Genomic DNA, 19,747 nt, shown 5'->3' on the forward strand with positions numbered 1-19,747 from the left:
GTGTAATAGAATGTGTCACTGTCTACACAACATGTGTGGATGGTCCCCTTGGTTCTCAGCCAAGGGTGTGGGCTCACTCACAATTTTGCCTCAGAACACAGCCATGAAGAAAGAATGATACCAACACATCCTCCAAGAGCAACTTCTCCCATCCATCCAGGAACAGTTTGGTGATGAACAATGCCTTTTCCAGCATGATGGAGCACCTTGCCATAAGGCAAAAGTGATAACTAAGTGGCTCGGGGAACAAAACATTGATATTTTGGGTCCATGGCCAGGAAACTCCCCAGACCTTAATCCCATTGAGAACAATCCTCAAGAGGCAGGTGGACAAACAAAAACTCACAAATTATGACAAACTCCCAAGCATTGATTATGTAAGAATGGGCTGCCATCAGTCAGACTGTGGCCCAGAAGTTAATTGACAGCATGCCATAATGGATTGCAGAGGTCTTGAAAAAGAAGGGTCAACACTGCAAATATTGACACTTTGCATCAACTTCATGTAATTGTCAATAAAAGCCCTTGACACTTATGAAATGCTTGTAATTATACTTCAGTATTCCATAGTAACGTCTGACAAAAATATCTAAAGACACTGAAGCAGCAAACTTTGTGGATATTAATATTTGTGTCATTCTCAACTTTTGGCCACGACTGTACACAATCCATGTCTCAATTGTCTCAAGGCTTAAAAATCATTCTTTAACCTGTCTCTTCCCCATCATCTACACTGATTGAAGTAGATTTAACAAGTGACATCAACAAGGGATCATAGCTTTCAGCTGGATTCACCTAGTCAGTTGTCCATGGAAAGCGCAAGCGTTCTTAATGTTTCGTATACTCAGTGTATATGTAGCTATACAGACAAGTTTGTCACTCATTGTGTATTTATTCCTTGTTTTATTATTTTTCTAGTATTTCATTTTTTTCCTCTCGGCATTGTTGGGAAGGGCCCGTGAGTGTCTGTTGTTTATGAAGCATGTGACAAATAAAATGTGATTTGATTTGAGTAATAGCCCAGAATACGTAATGTAGGCTAATGTGTTGCGTCAGACTAGCAATAGCCTCCTGCTGTTAACTTGACAGATAGGAGGGTGTGTGTTTGTGTGTGTGTGTGTGAGAGAGAGAGAGAGAGAGAGAGAGAGAGACACACATAATGTCTGACCACATATGACTTTAGGTACAAAACAACTGGGAACTTGGAAAAATACGAGATCAAATCATGATGTCGGTGATCTTCAGGTCGGAGCTGTAGTAAGAGTCCGATATTACGCGTCACTCATTAGCATTCTGGTGACAGATGGGCGTTGGGGGAGGGAGCTCTCAGTTTTACCTTTAAATCTACGTCCCGCCTATTTTGCTTGACAAACTTTACTATTGGTCAGGGGTAACGCGAGGCGAGTGTCCTTGACGAACCCATTGTGTTGTACAAAAGGCAATCATCTGAAAAACGACTGTCGCACAGCACGTTCATTGGTCAAGCACTGAGCCAAGGGCAAGGTTGGGGTTCCACCCTCCTGCAGCAAATCACTGGTAGGCGGGTTTATAGAAATTGCTGCAATGTGATTCGCTGTACAGACAATTCAGTCTAAATCCCAGGTCTCTAATTGGCCTAACTTCTGCTCCTACGATTTCTGCCACTGATGCACAACTGTGTAATTCTGTGGCCTAGCATTAAATAAAGCGACGGCTATTTAGATAGTTGTGACATAGCGGGTGGATTAAAGCGCACGACATCGGTGTTGTAATCAAATATAAAAGTAGGGGAATACGGCTCCAACAAATCTCAGTTGTACCGGAAGAAAATTACTGTTATTCTCTGAAAATGCCTTCCTTATAATTTTCCAGGACGTAACGTTAGCTAGTGATTCAGTGGGAGAGATAGCCAGGCAGTTAATGTAACGTTAGATCGATTTCTCAATTCGTCGTGGGAATTACCGTTTTCTTTTTGTGGTTTTCTAATCCTATTTGTTTTGATATTGTGTTATTTACTCAACGTTTCGGAATTAGTTGTTAGTCAACGCAATACCGGGATACGTAGTGTACTGGTAAGTCTCCCTAAATTAATTGAGTGTAAACGTCCCGTGCAAACAGGATTATTCGCTAGGTACCGATTCTGAGAACGCCAGTTAGCAAATGTTAGCATATTGAAGGCGTCGCAGCGGCTCGGCCTGGAAGTAGGACATTTACCTTCAATGCAGATATTTAAAAGCTCGTCAACGAGACTTTATCGTTATGTCAACAAACACACGACATTACTTTTATTTTATTTGTAAAATAATGTGAGTGGTTGACAAACACTTGACCCGTGTCTGCGTGCTCACTTGAGCTCTGCGTCGGATGCTGCGAAGATGATTCTGTCGGTAACATTCTGAAATTCTGACATTGTATCTTCTTCGAACCATCGTTAGGTGCATTTAGCACAACATGACGGAGAATTCACGGTTCTAGTATATTATGATGTTGCGAAGTTTATTGTATCATGTGTTGAACCCCCTCCTGAACCGAACAGGTGCTGTAAATCAACCTAATTTACACGCAACAGGTGCATCTGATTCACTATCTAGGCTCGTTTTGTAATGTCCTCAGGCGTTACAAAACGAGCCTCAGGCCTCGGTCTCAACATTATCGGTATTTACAGCATCAAGTCGGTCCCCATATTGTGGTCATGTTTCATTCAGTGCAGTGAGATCATGAATAGAATGGAGAGTACACAATTACCCCCCCCCCCCCATTTTATTTTCACTAGTTAAGATTTAATGTTATGTAGACCTACTGATGTGTTGTGTATCCACCTTCACACTCTCTCTTTGACTCCACCCCGCTTCTCTCTATCCCGCTCTCCTTCAGGGATGGACAATGCCCATACTAAGACCGTCGAGGAGGTGTTGGGGTATTTCTGTGTGAATGAGTCGACAGGCCTGAGCTGTGAACAGCTGAGGAAGAGCAAGGAGAGATGGGGCCCAAACGGTATGTCCTAGTTCGTGACCTAAATGACACTATTACCTATGTAGTGCACTGCTTTTGACCAGCGCCTATAGGACTCAGTTCACTATTTTTGACCAATGTAGGGAACAATGTAGGGAATAGGTGCCATTTGGGACACAGCCCAAACCCTTCACTCCTAATCCTTTACCCTTGACCCCTTTTACTCTCACCAGTATTCAATTGTTTCAATGATTATTACAAAGTAATGACACCCAAGTTAGGCCTATGTTTAGTAATGTGATGATGATATTGATGATGGCTGATAATGTTATTACTATGTTTATAACAATCTCTCTTTCTCTCTGGATTTCTGAACTCCGTGATGCAGAGTTACCGGCAGAAGAAGGTAAGATGTTCATTATCTCTCTCTCCGGTCGCTCTCTCTCTCTCTCTCTCTGTCCCCTGCATTTACATTCTTTCCATATCTGTGTTTCCAGGGAAGTCGCTATGGGAGCTGGTCCTTGAACAGTTTGAGGATCTGTTGGTTCGGATTCTTCTGCTGGCTGCCTGCATCTCCTTCGTAAGAACACACACACACACACACACACAAAGACAACCTGAACAAACATTATCGTAAATACTGTGGCTTTACTGTATATAGCTAAGTTACAGCCTCCCCAAAGCCAGTCAGACATATGTTTATAGCTATTTCAATATTTTGCTCTGAGCATTACTATTCACTCTTTATATCCTCACAGTATTACCATCTCTGTCACATACTCTCTTGGTTGTTGAAAACAAGTTCCTATTTAACCTCTCTCTTCTCTCTCTCTTCTGACAGACTCTTGCCTGGTTCGAGGAAGGAGAGGGGACCATCACAGCCTTTGTGGAACCCTTCGTCATCCTCCTCATCCTCATCGCCAACGCTATCGTTGGGGTGTGGCAGGTAAAGTCAGTGTTTTGACATGTTGCATTAGTGCGTGTTCCTTCCTAAGTGTGTGTGTGTGTGTTCATGCATAAACAAGTTTAATGTGTGACGATGTGTGTTCATTCACGTGTGTGTGTGTGTGTGTGTGTTTCCAGGAGCGTAATGCTGAGAACGCGATCGAGGCGCTGAAGGAGTATGAGCCTGAGATGGGGAAGGTGTACCGACAGGACAGGAAGAGTGTCCAGAGGGTCCGGGCTAAGGACCTCGTACCTGGGGACATAGTGGAGGTGGCAGGTAGGCAGAACAACTACAAGTCCCAGAGTCCTCTAGGGACCACAGTGTTCTACACTGTAACTGATAACATTGTTGAGGTACTATAGCAGGTAGGCAGAAAAATGCCACCATCCTCTAGTCTTGGGGCCTAAGTGTTCTTTATATTAGAAGTCCTCCAATAATGGAAAGAAGAACAGCAGCTCCCCCCAAAACACCTATGATATTGAGTTACTATAGCAGGTAGGGGAAAAAACGACACATTCTGTAACTCCTGAAAGGTCCCTAGTGTTCTATACATTGTACCTGGGGAGTGGAGACACAGCGAAGGTGGCAGGTGTGTAGGGGGAAACAGAAACTACAAATCTCATACCCATTTAGTAAATCTCATACCCATTTAGTAAATCTCATACCCATTTAGTAAATCTCATACCCATTTAGTAAATCTCATACCCAAAGTGTTCTATTATTGACTGAGTTGTTTAAATTTCCCAAAATATTTTTTTTAGGTACCCTTGACATGTTTTTATCTTTATGGGTTGGATATTTGCCCTCTCGCATCATCATGGAAATCAAAAAGGTTTTATGGGAAATTAATAATTGAATCAAGGTGCTGTCAGTTGATGTGATATCCGAAGAGGCCTACAATACCCAATATCCCTGCATCTTGATAAGCTCTGGGAATGAGGCCAGACGGGGTCAGCGACGCTAACCTTTCTTTTCCAAATATTTTCGCTATTAAACTTTTTACAGATATCTGACTGAAAATGTGGTTTGGGGGTCAGTTTCAAATTTGTGTGACTTTTAGCGACAACACAGCTCAAAGGGTTAAGACCGCCCCAATTGTCGAATCCTCAAGGCGCTCCGTTTCTATTCTTAGGGCTTCAAAGAAGTAACAGAGGAAATGGGGGTTGAGTGTGTTTTTTATTTGTGTGTGACTCCGAGAGATTCACAGTGGCGATGTTTGGCTTAAAGAGCATGGGAACTTTGTGACACCAATCACAGTTTACACAGAGGAACACTGGGGGATGCATCCCAAATGACACCCTATTCCATTTTATAGTGCGCTATTTTTGACCAGAGCTAGGGAATAGAGTGCCATTTGGGAATCATCCATGGAGGATTGTTAAAAAAAACAACATAACACACTGTTTATCGCATCAATCATCACATCACTCACTGCCTGTCTATCCCTTTGAGCCAATGATCTTGCAGGGTTTGAGATGTTTATCAATGAATTTGGTTGATTGACAGGTCATAAATAAACAAAACAGCAGTTGTGTGGAAATAAGATGATAATAGTCTATGGGCTTTAGTTTAGTATGGGTTGTATTATAATATGGTTTGTATTAGAACAAACTTAACACAACGGTCAATCTAAGCGCTGGCGGTGTCAAATATTTTAGTTATTTTCACAACCATAATTATCAACGCTGTTTGCTGGCATGGGCGCAAAAGGGCTGGGTTTTTATGAATAAACAAGTTTAGGGTGTGTCGACTTGGCCCCTCACTGGCCAATCAGAAACGTGCTCCATGGCGAGATATGTGGTTGCTTTAAGATGTGTATTTATGGTCTTTTATGTATTGCCTTGGAATCAATTCCAATGTTAGTCCATTATAGTTGGTTAAACAGCTTACAGAAACGAAATAACAACATGTAGACCTATCCCATCTTTGCTAAATTCAGTATGTTAACTTGACCCTGTTTGCATTCTACATTGTTCTAAGAAATTGCATGGCTTCAATGTGGAAATATACACAAGTTGAAACAACTTGTTTTAAATACAGTAGCTGGACAAAGGTCCACTATAAAGGGAGGATGTCCACTCACCTTTACTGCTACCAAGTATGTTTTATATACATTACCATTCCAAAGGTTGGGGTCACTTAGAAATATCCTTGTTTTTGAAAGAAAATCCCGTATTTATTTAAAATAACATCAAATTGGTCAGAATTACAGTGTATACATCGTTAATTTTGTAAATTACTATTGTAGCTGGAAACAGCAGATTTTTTTATGGAATAACTACATGGGCATACAGAGGCCCATTATCAGCAACCATCACTCCTGTTTTCAAATGGCACATTGTGTTAGCTAATCCAAGTTTATCATTTTAAAAGGCTAATTTATCATTAGAGAACCCTTTTGCAATTATGTTAGCACAGCTGAAAGCTGCTGTGCTAATTAAAGAAGCAATAAAACTGGCCTCCTTTAGACTAGTTGAGTATCTGGAGCATCAGCATTTGTGGGTTCAATTACAGGCTCAAAAACAGAAACAAACAAAAAACGTTCTTCTGAAACGCATCAGTCTATTCTTGTTCTGAGAAATAAAGGCTATTCCATGTGAGATCTTGCCAAGAAACTGAAGATCTCGTACAATGCTGTGTACTACTCCCTTCACAGAACAGCGCAAACTGGCACTAACCAGAATCGAAAGAGGAGTGGGAGGCCTCAGTGCACAACTGAGCAAGAGGACAAGTACATTAGGATGTCTAGTTTGAGAAACAGATGCCTCACAAGTCCTTAACTGGCAGCTTCATTAAATAGTACCGTAATACACCATTCTCAAAGTCAACAGTGAAGAGGTGACTCCGGGATGTTGGCCTACTAGAGTTCCTCGGTCCATGCTCTATGTTCTTTTGCTCATCTTAATCTTTTATTTTTATTGGCCAGTCTGAGATATTGCTTTTTCTTTGCTACTCTGCCTAGAAGGTCAGCATCGAAGTCGCCTCTTCACTGACGTTGAGACTGGTGTTTTGCGGGTACTATTTTATGAAGCTGCCAGTTGAGGACTTGTGAGGTGTCTGTTTGCTTACTGTTGACTGGGGCAGCTCTAGCAGAGCAGAAATTTGACAGACTGACTTGGAAAGGTGGCATCCCATGACGGTGCCACGTTGAAAGTCACTGAGCTCTTCAGTATGGGCCATTCAACTGTCAATGTTTGTCTATGGAGATTGCATGGCTTGTGCTGAATTTTCATACTCCTGTCAGCAATGGGTGTGGCTGATATAGCCAAATCCACTGATTTGAAGGGGTGTCCACATATTTCTGCAATGTAAGACTTGAACCAACACCTCCCCGTTCCGCCCCGTTTTCCCCCAGTGGGTGATAAAGTCCCAGCAGACATCCGGCTGACCTCCATCCGCTCCACCACACTGCGAGTGGACCAGTCCATCCTGACGGGGGAGTCGGTGTCTGTGATCAAACACACAGACCCAGTGCCTGACCCGCGAGCCGTCAACCAGGACAAGAAAAACATGCTGTTCTCTGTAAGTGGTGGTGGTGGTGGGGGGGTGGGGGGGGGTCATTATCTGATTAGAAATAGACCAGCACAGCACGTGGGATTAAGGCATCAAGCTAAAAGGTGCACATTTGTTTGTGTGTGTGTGTGTGTTTTATTGCTCTAATGGGAGATATGGTGTGAGAGAGGAACCAGAACTCAGGACTGTGTGTGTGCACTGTGATGCTTTGATGTGAGTGTTGAAGGTGTGACTCAACCGTTTGTAGAATAAAACATCACTCACATTGTTTGCACAGGACACGTACAAAAATACACAATATACTGTGTGATGTAACCTACTAAAGTGCTCCTCATGCACTTCTGAAGAGCCAGGTGAACGAGCTTCAAGACCACTGTCTTCCAGGTCAATGTACTGATAGTGGAGCCATCGAACTGGACCATCGAGGGCTGTGTTGGTACTAGACCTACCCCCACATACGGATTCTGTTCTGTATATCACTAAACGATACCGAATGTGTGAGATGCATGTTGTTGACCCCCCCCCCGCACACCACCTACATAGTCAGAACACAATTTGTGATTTATAATACATCTACCCAAGGAGCACAAGACGTTGGAAACACTTCTTTGTGGTTTTAAATGTCTTTGACAAAATGTTGAAAATACAGTGTGTATTTCTGGTTGAAAAGACGTCTTTCTGCTCTTGTGTTGACTGTAATCCCTACGTTTTTTTTTTTCTTCTCTTGATTCGTGTTTCTATTTGATCTGGAAAAGTATGCTGCTTTTCAGATCAAACTCCTGTAGTAGTTAAGAGTGTACCAACACATTGCTTTGTATCATTGTTCTTCCAGGGCACCAACATTGCGGCGGGCAGAGCTATAGGTGTGGTGGTAGCTACAGGGGTGCAGACTGAGATCGGGAAGATTCGCGACGAGATGGCTGCTACAGACCCAGAGAGAACACCGCTGCAGCAGAAACTGGACCAGTTTGGAGAACAGCTGTCCAAGGTACAAGGACTTTACTTCTCTTCCCTCTTTCTTTTCCTCATTCATTTTATGTAATCTGTCAGCTGTATTGTTCCTTAACTGACTTTCCTAGTTAAATAACATAAAAATGTTTTAAAAAATTGTGAGTGGCAGTGTTGTGATTACAGGCTCTCTCCCTCACTCTAGGTGATCACAGTGATCTGTGTGGCAGTGTGGGGTATCAACGTGGGCCATTTCAATGACCCGGTCCACGGTGGCAGCTGGCTCAGAGGGGCCGTCTACTACTTCAAGATCGCTGTGGCACTGGCTGTAGCTGCCATCCCTGAGGGTACGTTGTGGGACCAACCACCTCTCTCTTTCCTATCTCTCTTCTCTTATTTCTTTCTCTGCCTCCATGTGACACACACAAAGTAGAGCATGAGTCAATTCTATTCTATTCTGAGCAATCTAAATCAAAATGAATTCTCTCAAGACAGCTCCTCTCTGTGTCCATGTAGGCTCTTAACTCGATAAATAGATTGATCAGCCAGTGTACTTTTGTTACATGACTCGGAAGAACCATTATGGAACCATATATTTAACTGTCCCTTCACCCTATTCAATCTTGCCCGCCCACAGGCCTACCCGCTGTGATCACCACCTGCCTGGCTCTGGGGACCAGACGCATGGCCCGGAAGAATGCCATCGTCCGCAGTCTGCCCTCTGTGGAGACCTTGGGCTGCACCTCTGTCATCTGCTCCGACAAGACTGGCACCCTCACCACCAACCAGATGTCTGTCCACCGGGTGAGAGAGGGAGGGAGAGAGGGAGGGAGAGAGGGAGAGAGGGAGAGAGGGAGAGAGGGAGGGAGAGAGGGAGGGAGAGAGGGAGGGAGAGAGGGAGGGAGGGAGGGAGGGAGAGAGGGAGGGAGAGAGGGAGGGAGGGGGGAAAAATGGAGATGGGAGATGAGTAACCACTTTTGGTTTCCTGGAGCTGACCTGAAAGTGGAATGGTTTGGCATGTTGATTGACAGACACTCAGCCTGATGCTGACCTAACCTAACTGATTGTGACAATGAGTGTGTATTTTCTAACCCGGTCTGTCTGTATCTGCATGTGTGTGTAGATATTTGTTGTGGACAGTGTGTCAGGGGAGCGATGCGCCCTGAGTGAGTTTTCGGTGACCGGATCGACTTACGCCCCGGAAGGGGAAGTGTGAGTGCCTTTAACCTTTTAACTGATGATTGCCATGTTCAAAACAACTGAGAACTTGGAAATATCGGACTTCAGTCCGTTCAAGACAACGGGGAACTCGGGAACAAAACGAGCCCCGACCGGGAAAAATCTCTTTGAATGGTCATCCAACATGAAATTCCATGCCAGAAACTCTCGCATCTTTCTAGAGCGCTGAAATTCTGAACTGAAGATCAGGGAGGTCATGATTTGTCCGCATTTCTTTGGAGTTTCCAGTTGTCTTGAAAGCACTAGACGTCATGACGACTCACTCATCCCCAATTTTGCTAGGACTGTCTGAGTGGGGAGGGGAAAACTGAAAACGACCTGTTATTGGCAGAGGGGTTTGGACTCTTATTGGTCTATTAACTAATTTACTGCCTGGTGATGACACCAGGCTGGCCAAAACTCTATCCCACCAAAATAGGCTGACATTTCAGGCAGTCTTGTCAATTGGACATTATCATTTTTCACAAGTTCCGTTTTATTTCAACCTCAGTGTGGAAATATATATATTACAGATGAATCACGTTTCTGATTGCACTGGACCTTTAAGATGCTGAGAAATGTTATCTTTCTAATATTTGGTTCCCCTCTACTTCTTTCTTTCTCTGGTCTCATTCTCCCCCTCTTCTGGCTTTTCACAATCCCTTACTTCTTACTCCATCTTTCCCCTTTCTCTCTTACCCTCTCTCCCTCTTATCTCTCCCCATGTCATCTTCCATATCCACCTTTAACTCTCTTCTCTTTGTCCCCTCTCTCTCTCTTCCCCAGGTATAAGGATGAGACGATAGTGAAGTGTAGTCAGTATGAGGGCCTGGTGGAGATGGCCTCTATCTGTGCTCTGTGTAACGACTCCTCTCTGGACTACAACGAGGTGAGAACAGTGCCAGCCCACTTTGCTCACTGCACTGCACACCATAACCACTACACTACACACCATAACTACTACACTACACACCATAACTACTACACTACACACCATAACCACTACACTACACACCATAACTACTACACTACACACCATAACTACTACACTACACACCATATAACTACTGCCCTGCACACCATATAACTACTGCCCTGCACACCATATAACCACTGCCCTGCACACCATATAACCACTGCCCTGCACACCATATAACCACTGCCCTGCACACCATATAACCACTGCCCTGCACACCATATAACCACTGCCCTGCACACCATATAACCACTGCCCTGCACACCATATAACCACTGCCCTGCACACCATATAACCACTGCCCTGCACACCATATAACCACTGCCCTGCACACCATATAACCACTGCCCTGCACACCATATAACCACTGCCCTGCACACCATATAACCACTGCCCTGCACACCATATAACCACTGCCCTGCACACCATATAACCACTGCCCTGCACATCATAACTACTACACTACACACCATAGCCCCTGCCCTGCACACCATATACAACCACTGCTCTGCCCTGCCCACCATATATAACCACTGCTCTGCCCTGCACACCATATATAACCACTGCTCTGCACACCATAGCCCCTGCTCTGCCCTGCCCACCATATATAACCACTGCTCTGCCCTGCACACCATATATAACCACTGCTCTGCCCTGCACACCATATATAACCCCTGCCCTGCACACCATATATAACCACTGCTCTGCCCTGCACACCATATAACCACTGCTCTGCCCTGCACACCATATATAACCACTGCTCTGCCCTGCACACCATATATAACCACTGCCCTGCCCTGCACACCATATATAACCACTGCTCTGCCCTGCACACCATATATAACCACTGCTCTGCCCTGCACACCATGATGCATACAAATGTCCACAGACAGATACTTCTTAGTTCTAGTCCTGGAGAGCTACTTTTTTTTGTTCCAGTCCAGTAGCATCTGTTTGGAATAATACATTCAAATAATATCCTTGTTGACCCTTAACCTGTGGGTGTGTGTGTCGCCCCCCCCCCCCCCCCCCCCCCAGTCTAAGGGTGTGTATGAGAAGGTAGGCGAAGCCACAGAGACGGCCCTGTGCTGTCTGGTGGAGAAGATGAACGTGTTCGACACAGACCTCCGAGGACTGTCCGCTGTCGAGAGAGCTACTGCCTGCTGCTCGGTGTGTGTGTGTCTGTAAAATAAATAAAAAAATCTGTGTCCGTGCTTTTGAAAAAAATCTGTGTGTACCATTTGAGACGTGCTGACCTAATTTACCTCCTGGCAGGATGATTGAATGATATCTCCTCTCTCTCCCTCCCTCTATCCTCTCCATCAGGTGATTAAACAGTTGATGAGGAAGGAGTTGACGTTGGAGTTCTCTCGTGACAGGAAGTCCATGTCAGTGTTCTGTTCTCCCAACAAGCTCAGCCGCTCTGCCACGGGGGCCAAGATGTTTGTCAAGGTCAGCTCTCTCCTCTCTCTGTTCTTTCTTGTCGTTTCTGTTCCTTACGCATTTCTTTCTTCTGAGCTCTTTCTCTATCTCTCTCTCCTCACTTTGTATCAACTTGTCTTCTCTCTCCCAGGGAGCTCCGGAGAGCGTGCTGGAGCGCTGCCGTTGGATCCGGGTGAACGGGGGCGCGCGGGTGCCCATGACACCAGCGGGGCGGGAGCAGCTCCAGGGGACCGTCAGGGAGTGGGCCACGGGGCGGGACACCCTCCGATGCCTCGCCATGGCGACCCGGGACTCACCCCCCGAGATACGCTCCCTCAACCTGGAGAACTCGGCTACCTTCGCCGACTACGAGGTGAGTGATTTTTAGGATTATTTCATCCTTTGTGTTATTATGCACTTTTTATTAAATCTCTTTTTATTGATTTTTGACTATAAAGTGTGTTGTGGATTTTAAAGGCACTTCAAATAGTTTTATTTGATTAGCGTTAAATAAACAACAATGTCCCCCCAGTCGGACCTGACCTTCGTGGGCTGCGTGGGGATGCTGGACCCCCCCAGGAAGGAAGTACTTGGTGCGGTCCGCATGTGTCGACAGGCTGGCATCCGGGTCATCATGATCACGGGTATGACACGCCTCGCACACACTCCCTCGGTTGTTTGTTGTGTTGTGATACGTGTTTGTTGGATGGGGAGATGCAAGACACATAATCCGAGGGGATTCAATAAAGTCAACTGAACAGAATTTCTAGCCTCCCACTCGTCTACCTTAAAATTATATTATAACGTGAAAGGCCGGGACGATAGCAGTATTGCAATATTTTTTCAATGGCAAAAATGCAAACACGATGCAGACCAAACTTTTTTTTTGTCCTTTAAAAAGCTGCTGTATGTCAAATATTGTTTGCTTTAACTTGGAAAATTAAATAAATGTGGCATTCTGGATTTTTTTCCTCTAAGTTAAATCCGCTTTGTGTTTTGTTTACTTACCACGACACTATCGAGTATCACGATACTGGTATCGGCCCGGGCCTAATAACGCAATTTCAAACCGTTTTGCCTGCTGGGTGTCATCTCTAACGTCTTGCCTCTAAACTCACGTCCCCCCCAGGTGACAACAAGGGCACGGCCATGTCCATCTGTCGTCGCGTGGGCATCATCACGGAGGAGGAGGAGGAGGCGGGCAGGGACGACCCGTTCTCAGGGGGCCTGACGGGGAGGGAGTTTGACGAGCTGCCCCCCCACCTCCAGAGGCAGGCCTGTCGTACCGGACGCTGCTTTGCCCGCGTGGAACCCACACACAAGAGCCGTATCGTGGAGTACCTACAGAGCCTTGATGACATCACAGCCATGGTGAGGGGGGGATGTGTGAGTGTGTTTAGGGGGTTGGTGAAAGTGTGTGTGTATCTCTGGCAACAGTGTGTTCCTGTCTAGGGCTCTACTTTGTGACACTTAAAAAGGCATGTTTGCATTGTGTGGGGCCTTTCATGCGTTTCCTCCCTTGTTTTGACTCACTGCCTGTTCTTGCCCCATCCCTCCATCCCACTCTCAGACTGGTGATGGAGTAAATGATGCGCCAGCCCTGAAGAAGGCAGAGATCGGTATCGCCATGGGTTCAGGCACGGCTGTGGCCAAGTCCGCCTCCGAGATGATCTTAGCTGATGATAACTTCTCTACCATCGTAGCGGCTGTAGAAGAGGGCAGAGCCATCTACAACAACATGAAACAGTTCATACGATACCTCATCTCTTCCAACATAGGAGAGGTTGTCTGGTGAGGATAGGGGGAAGGGGGACGAGAGGGATGGATTAGAGGAGAGGAAGGGAAAGCCATCTATAACAAAATGAAACCGTTTATAGGAGAGGTTGTATGGTGTGGAGAGGGAGAGAGGGTGGTGGGGTTACGGTTATAAATAAAGGGGAAGGATAACAGAACAGTGGTGGACATTTAGGAGTACTCTTTAGGTCAGGTGACAATAGGGAGAAGGAACATTTTAAAAGGAGGGATGGTTGAAGGGATTAACTTGAGGGAAAATAGTAGTCTGGGACAGTGAAAGAGGATTTCTGAATTATTATGTTGTATCCCTCTCTCACTCCGACCCTGTCCCCTCCAGTATTTTCATGACGGCTGCGCTGGGCATGCCCGAGGCCCTGATCCCAGTCCAGTTGCTGTGGGTCAACCTGGTGACAGACGGCTTCCCGGCCACCGCCCTGGGCTTCAACCCCCCTGACCTGGACATCATGTCCCGCCCCCCACGCTCCCCCAAGGAGCCACTCATCTCCGGCTGGCTCTTCTGCAGATACCTCATTGTCGGATGTGAGTAAATCTAGTATATCTCGATCTATATCTATGGCAGATACCGCATTGAGGCTATAGATTATGAACAGACAGTATTTTGAGCTTGTATACTTTGCAGAGGTAGCCTCATGAGTGCTTTGTGACTGATGTATTTGTAAACCAATAACATTTGGACGATTGTGATTTTTACGTCACAATATCAGCTGGGATTCTAGAATATACACATCTAACCTTTGACCTCTCTCTCAGGCTACGTGGGAGCGGCCACAGTAGGAGCTGCAGCCTGGTGGTTCATGGCAGCACACGACGGACCCAAACTCTCCTTCTACCAACTGGTAAGAACACGTCCCTCTCTTCTCTCACTTCTCTTACTTTAACATCTCTGACCTCTCACTCCCTCCCCATCTTGCTCTTTTTATATATTTTTTGCTCTCTCTATTTTCTCTCCTCCTCCTCCTCCTCCTCAGTCCCACTATCTCCAGTGCAGTGAAGGCCACGGGGATTTTGCGGGGGTGCAGTGCTCAGTGTTCGAGTCGCCCTACCCCATGACCATGGCCCTGTCCGTGCTCGTTACCATAGAGATGTGTAACGCCCTCAACAGGTACGCTACTAAAACTGCAACTCCCAACGATTCCTTGCGGTACTTAGCATCGGTCACAGAGATTATTATTTGTGACGCGACACAGAAGTTTAGTTCTCGAACAATAACATTTCTATTTATTAGTCACAGTACATTCTACATGTATGAATATTGACTGTACAGTTCATTCAGTTCTATTGCATTTGTAGTCCACCTTTTCTCTTTTCAATCAGACATAAATATTTACGTCAAATTAAACAAACAAAAAAGATCATGATATGCATGCCTATTCAATCGAGTACAGATTTTTATCAGATTATTTAGTATATGTGTGGATATTTTACTGACATCTGACTTTGTACTGATATCCAGAGCTCTGTTGTGTTTAATATCAATATTCTATTGGCATCTTATGAGTTTGTACTGGTCCATTTCTGAGCACCGCTGTGTGTGTCCTTGTCCTCAGTCTGTCAGAAAACCAGTCCCTGCTGAAGATGCCTCCTTGGTCCAACCCCTGGCTGGTGGGAGCTATCTGTCTCTCCATGGCGCTCCACTTCCTCATCCTCTACGTTGACCCCCTGCCTGTAAGTGTGTGTGTGTGTGTTCGTTCATCTGGCATAAATGTTCTACTGACTCAGAAAAACACTAAAAGAAAGATGCCCAGGGTCCCTGCTCATCTGCGTGAACGTGCCTTAGGCATGCTGCAAGGTGGCATGAGGACTGCAGATGTGGCCAGGGCAATAAATTGCCATGTCCGTACTGGGTGATGCCTAAGACAGCGCTACAGGACGGACAGCTGATCGTCCTCGCAGTGGCAGACCACGTGTAACAACACCTGCACAGGATCGGTACATCCGAACATCACACCAGCGGGACACGTACAGGATGGCAACAACAACTGCCTGAGTTACACCAGGAACGCACAATCCCTCCATCAGTGCTCAGACTGTCCGCAATAGGCTGAGAGAGGCTGGACAGGGCTTGTAGGCCTGTTGTAAGGCAGGTCCTCACCGGCAACAACATTTGAGCCTATGGGCACAAACCCACCGTTGCTGGACTGGCAAAAAGTACTCTTCACGGATGAGTCGCGGTTTTGTCTCACCAGGGCTGATGGTCGGATTACACAGAGACCTGTACTCTGGAGCGGGATCGAGGTGGAGGGTCCGTCATGGTCTGGGGCGGTGTGTCACAGCATCATCGGATTGAGCTTGTTGTCATTGCAGGCAATCTCATCGCTGTGCTTTACAGGGAAGACATCCTCCTCCCTCATGTGGTACCCTTCCTGCAGGCTCAACCTGACATGACTCTCCAGCATGACAATGCCACCAGCCATACTGCTCGTTCTGTGTGTGATTTCAGTGCTATGGCCAGCGCTGCTATGGCCAGCGAAGCGCCCGGATCTCAATCCCATTGAGCACGTCTGGGACCTGTTGGCTCGGTGGGTGAGGGCTAGGGCCATTTCCCCCCCAGAAATGTCCGGGGACCTGCAGGTGCCCGGAGGAAGAGTGGGGTAAAATCTCTCAGCAAGAACTGGCAAATCTGGTGCAGTCCATGAGGAGGAGATGCACTGCAGTACTTAATGCAGCTGGTGGCCACACCAGATTACGAATTTACTTTTGATTTTGACCCCCCACCCTTTGTTCAGGGACACATTATTCATTTTCTGTTGGTCACATGTCTGTGGAACATGTTCAGTTTGTCTCAGTTGTTGAATCTTATGTTCACACAAATATTTACACATGTTAAGTTTGCTGAAAACAAACGCAGTTGACAGTGAGAGGATGTTTCTTTTTTTTGCTGAGTTTATATAATATTATTATTTATGCTTTGTGGAAGAATATGATCTAATGCAGAAAAATATCTTGGTAGGACAAGGTTATGTATGTTTATGCACATGGAAGTCAGTGATATGTTTAATATTTACTATAGGTTAAAGAGGCAGTACAAATGTCATGTGACTAAAATGAAAGGACATTTTAGTTGACCAAAATGGTCCCATTGTTTTCATTATTTTGACAGACTAAATCATTATTCAAATGCCAAAAAATGGGACTAAGACTTGACTGAATTTTTTTTTTTTTAACTGCCAAAATGACCTCTGCTGTACAATGAAGTGCCTGTGTGTTACATTGTTCTCCTCCGATATCTCATTGTTTAACCACCCCTTGCCTTCTCTCTCCCATCCCTTCTCTCCCTTGCCTTTTCTCCCTTCTCTCCCTTTTCTCCCTTCTCTCCCTTGCCTTTTCTCCCCTCTCTCCCTTGCCTTTTCTCCCCTCTCTCCCTTGCCTTTTCTCCCATCCAGGTAGTGTTCCAGATCCGCCCCCTGTCATGGCCACAGTGGGTTGTGGTCCTCAAGATGTCCCTGCCTGTCATCTTCATGGACGAGGCTCTTAAGTTCCTGGCCCGGAACTGGATCGAGCCGGGTACCAACGTGGAGCGCCAGGAGGAGGAGCGGGAGCGCCGGCGGAGGGGTCAAGGGCCAGGGGGCATGACCGCCGCCGTGAGCAGGGCGTTCAAGGGCGTGTCCTGGTCGTTTGTTTTAATGTCGTTCCCGCTACTAATCTGGATTTACAGCCTGGACTCTGATATTACTAACATGTTCTATGAGTGAAGGGGAGAAGATGGGGTGGGAGGGGTTTGGGGAATGAATGAAAGGGAAGGAACTATAAAATAAATAGGGGAGCAAGTTGAGGTGAAGATGGAGTGCAGGGAAAGGAAACATTAAAAAAATACATTTTTAGAGGGATAAAGCCAGGGGTGAACAATCTGAGACGGTGAGAGGAAGAGGGATACAAAGGAAGTGAAGAGGAGGGAGCTGATACAACCTAGCTCATCACTCTGACTTTTTTAATACGGGCCCTGAGCGTAAGTGAGGGATTTTACAAAACTCAAGGTCCTATTTAATCATGCCTGGTTTAACGTGTTACCGGAATAGTTCTTGAAAATAACACTCCTCTTGTGCAGAAAGAACGCACGTTTGGGTTCACGTAGCTCCTTGACAACACAATTTTTACAATGTGGGACAAAGCAGAGAAGAAACGCAACTTTGTAGTTGATTCAAACTATCTTTCTGGCCGCTCAGAATGAGTGTTTATCTTTTTTCAATTTAACTTCTCCCCAGAAAGCTTGTTTAGCGGAGTTGATTGAATATGGCTGTTGCTTGTGTCTTGAACTCTCTCCTGCATATTTATTCAATTTTGAAAGGTAAATTCCTGTCTATAGATGATTTCTAACATAAGATAGTACTTATAAATTTCATTCCAGTTTCTCTACCTGTAAGGTGACAGGTGGGAAGATAGAGAGAAAGCAGCTTCTTCAGTCCAGTCTAGGGAATGGAGGGATGACTGGATGGAAAGGGAAAGCTGAAGAATCTTCCAGCATCAGTCAGACTGGCCACACACTGACATTCCAGTCAGCTTCAGAAATTAATCAATTCATATTTGATTTAATTTAGGTGTCATCAAACTGTGTCTAGAGAAGGACAGCAGAGTACTTCTTTAATGTGTATTTCTTAGGGTTATGGGCTGGCAAAGCTGAATTTTGAAAAGTAAAAGATTTTGCGTTCGTTTTCACTGCACTATTCATATTTATTAACGACACGGAATTGTTTTCTTTTTTTGATTTGTCAGATTTCTATGCTTAACTTCTTTGCTACAGAATGGATGTTGCCTCCATGTACGGTTCTGATTAAGGTTGGCTACTCTTTATGACATCATACCCTTTGTCTCCTTATCATCATGCATGTTTGAGATTGACTACTGGTACATTGCAGATGGACTGCTCAGAATCACTGATCTCCAAATCACCTTGCATTCTAAATAACTACTCGTTATGTGATCAAGATTAGCGATTCTGCGCTGTGCCTTGCTCAAACACATCCTCCTCAAACACGCTGACTGTTGCTCTATACTAGAACTGTCTAGGTTGGGTAGTAATGGGCTTTAGGTGCAGGCTTGGCATCTTTTTGCGTTACCAGATTCGTTCTGATGTCCTCCACACGATTTCAGCTGCATCCTTAAAGTTCCTCACGTAGGCCTAGAAGTAGTAGACTTGCCTCTCCGGAAGGCTCCAACATGTCTGACATTGTTGTCGGGCTGAGAAATTGCATCATATTTCAGCTAGGCTACTCTACCATTCTACTAGTTGATCATGTGTTTTGATAGTCTTAACAGCCACTCTGACATCACACCATGAACTAAAGGTACAAAGTTGTGTAGTCTGCTTATGTGGACACCAATACCACTTCCCCTATAGTAGTGGGTTTGTTAGGGCTGGGAACACTTGTGTTTTTTTGACTACACACCAAATTTGCTAACCACCCCCCCCCCAACATTGTTTTTTGTTTATTATGATTGAGAGAACTACTACGGTAATTCTGATTCATTGTCGCTGTGGCATCTGTAGTACCCCTACTGTGCCTGTAAACAATTAGGGGTGCAATTTTTTTGTAGTAAAGGGTTATTATAAAAATCATTAATAGGTGTAAGAATGAGAGGAGTGGAAAAGGGGGATGAGGGAGAGATGCTGAGAGAAGAGGTCTCTTTTCTTTCCATCTCTGTTTCTCTACTAGCGTTCTGCAAGTGCTCTGTGTCTTCATCTGAAACCAATAAGCAAAATAATTCTTAAATTAACAACTTCAAAGGAATAAACATTGAGTGGAGTAATTGGAACTTTTTACAACATTTAATTTTGACTGAATTAAAGTGGGAATGTATTTTGTTTATTGTAAATTGTTCCATTGCTGTCTGTCACATTACTGCTATTTGAAATATTGAAAATGCTTTATGGGATGAAAACAATAAAATTGTTAATTTAAATGTACGTTTCTGTGGTTGCTAATTTGACAGTTAGAGGTCAGAGCAATGTATTTAAATACATGGCTGTGGTTAGGGTATTC

General features: G+C 45.0%; 1 protein-coding gene across 1 annotated transcript; it reads left to right on the top strand.

Moving 5' to 3' along the window:
• The first annotated feature begins 1,522 nt into the window (after positions 1-1,522).
• On the top strand, positions 1,523-19,667 carry LOC110497447 (sarcoplasmic/endoplasmic reticulum calcium ATPase 2). Its single transcript, XM_036954370.2, has 23 exons — positions 1,523-2,051; positions 2,854-2,973; positions 3,320-3,337; positions 3,429-3,511; positions 3,773-3,877; positions 4,015-4,153; positions 7,233-7,399; positions 8,223-8,378; positions 8,544-8,685; positions 8,976-9,142; positions 9,462-9,550; positions 10,343-10,445; positions 11,571-11,702; positions 11,859-11,984; positions 12,106-12,327; positions 12,487-12,598; positions 13,084-13,325; positions 13,525-13,745; positions 14,086-14,288; positions 14,520-14,605; positions 14,738-14,871; positions 15,317-15,434; positions 17,153-19,667. The coding sequence occupies exons 2-23, from the start codon at positions 2,856-2,858 to the stop codon at positions 17,459-17,461; spliced, it is 3,192 nt and encodes a 1,063-aa protein (XP_036810265.1). The 5' UTR covers positions 1,523-2,051; positions 2,854-2,855; the 3' UTR covers positions 17,462-19,667.
• Positions 19,668-19,747: the final 80 nt, after the last annotated feature.

Source organism: Oncorhynchus mykiss, chromosome 19 (assembly GCF_057628025.1).
Source record: "Oncorhynchus mykiss isolate SJ-2025 chromosome 19, ASM5762802v1, whole genome shotgun sequence".
In the NCBI taxonomy this organism is placed as follows: Eukaryota; Metazoa; Chordata; class Actinopteri; order Salmoniformes; family Salmonidae; genus Oncorhynchus; species Oncorhynchus mykiss.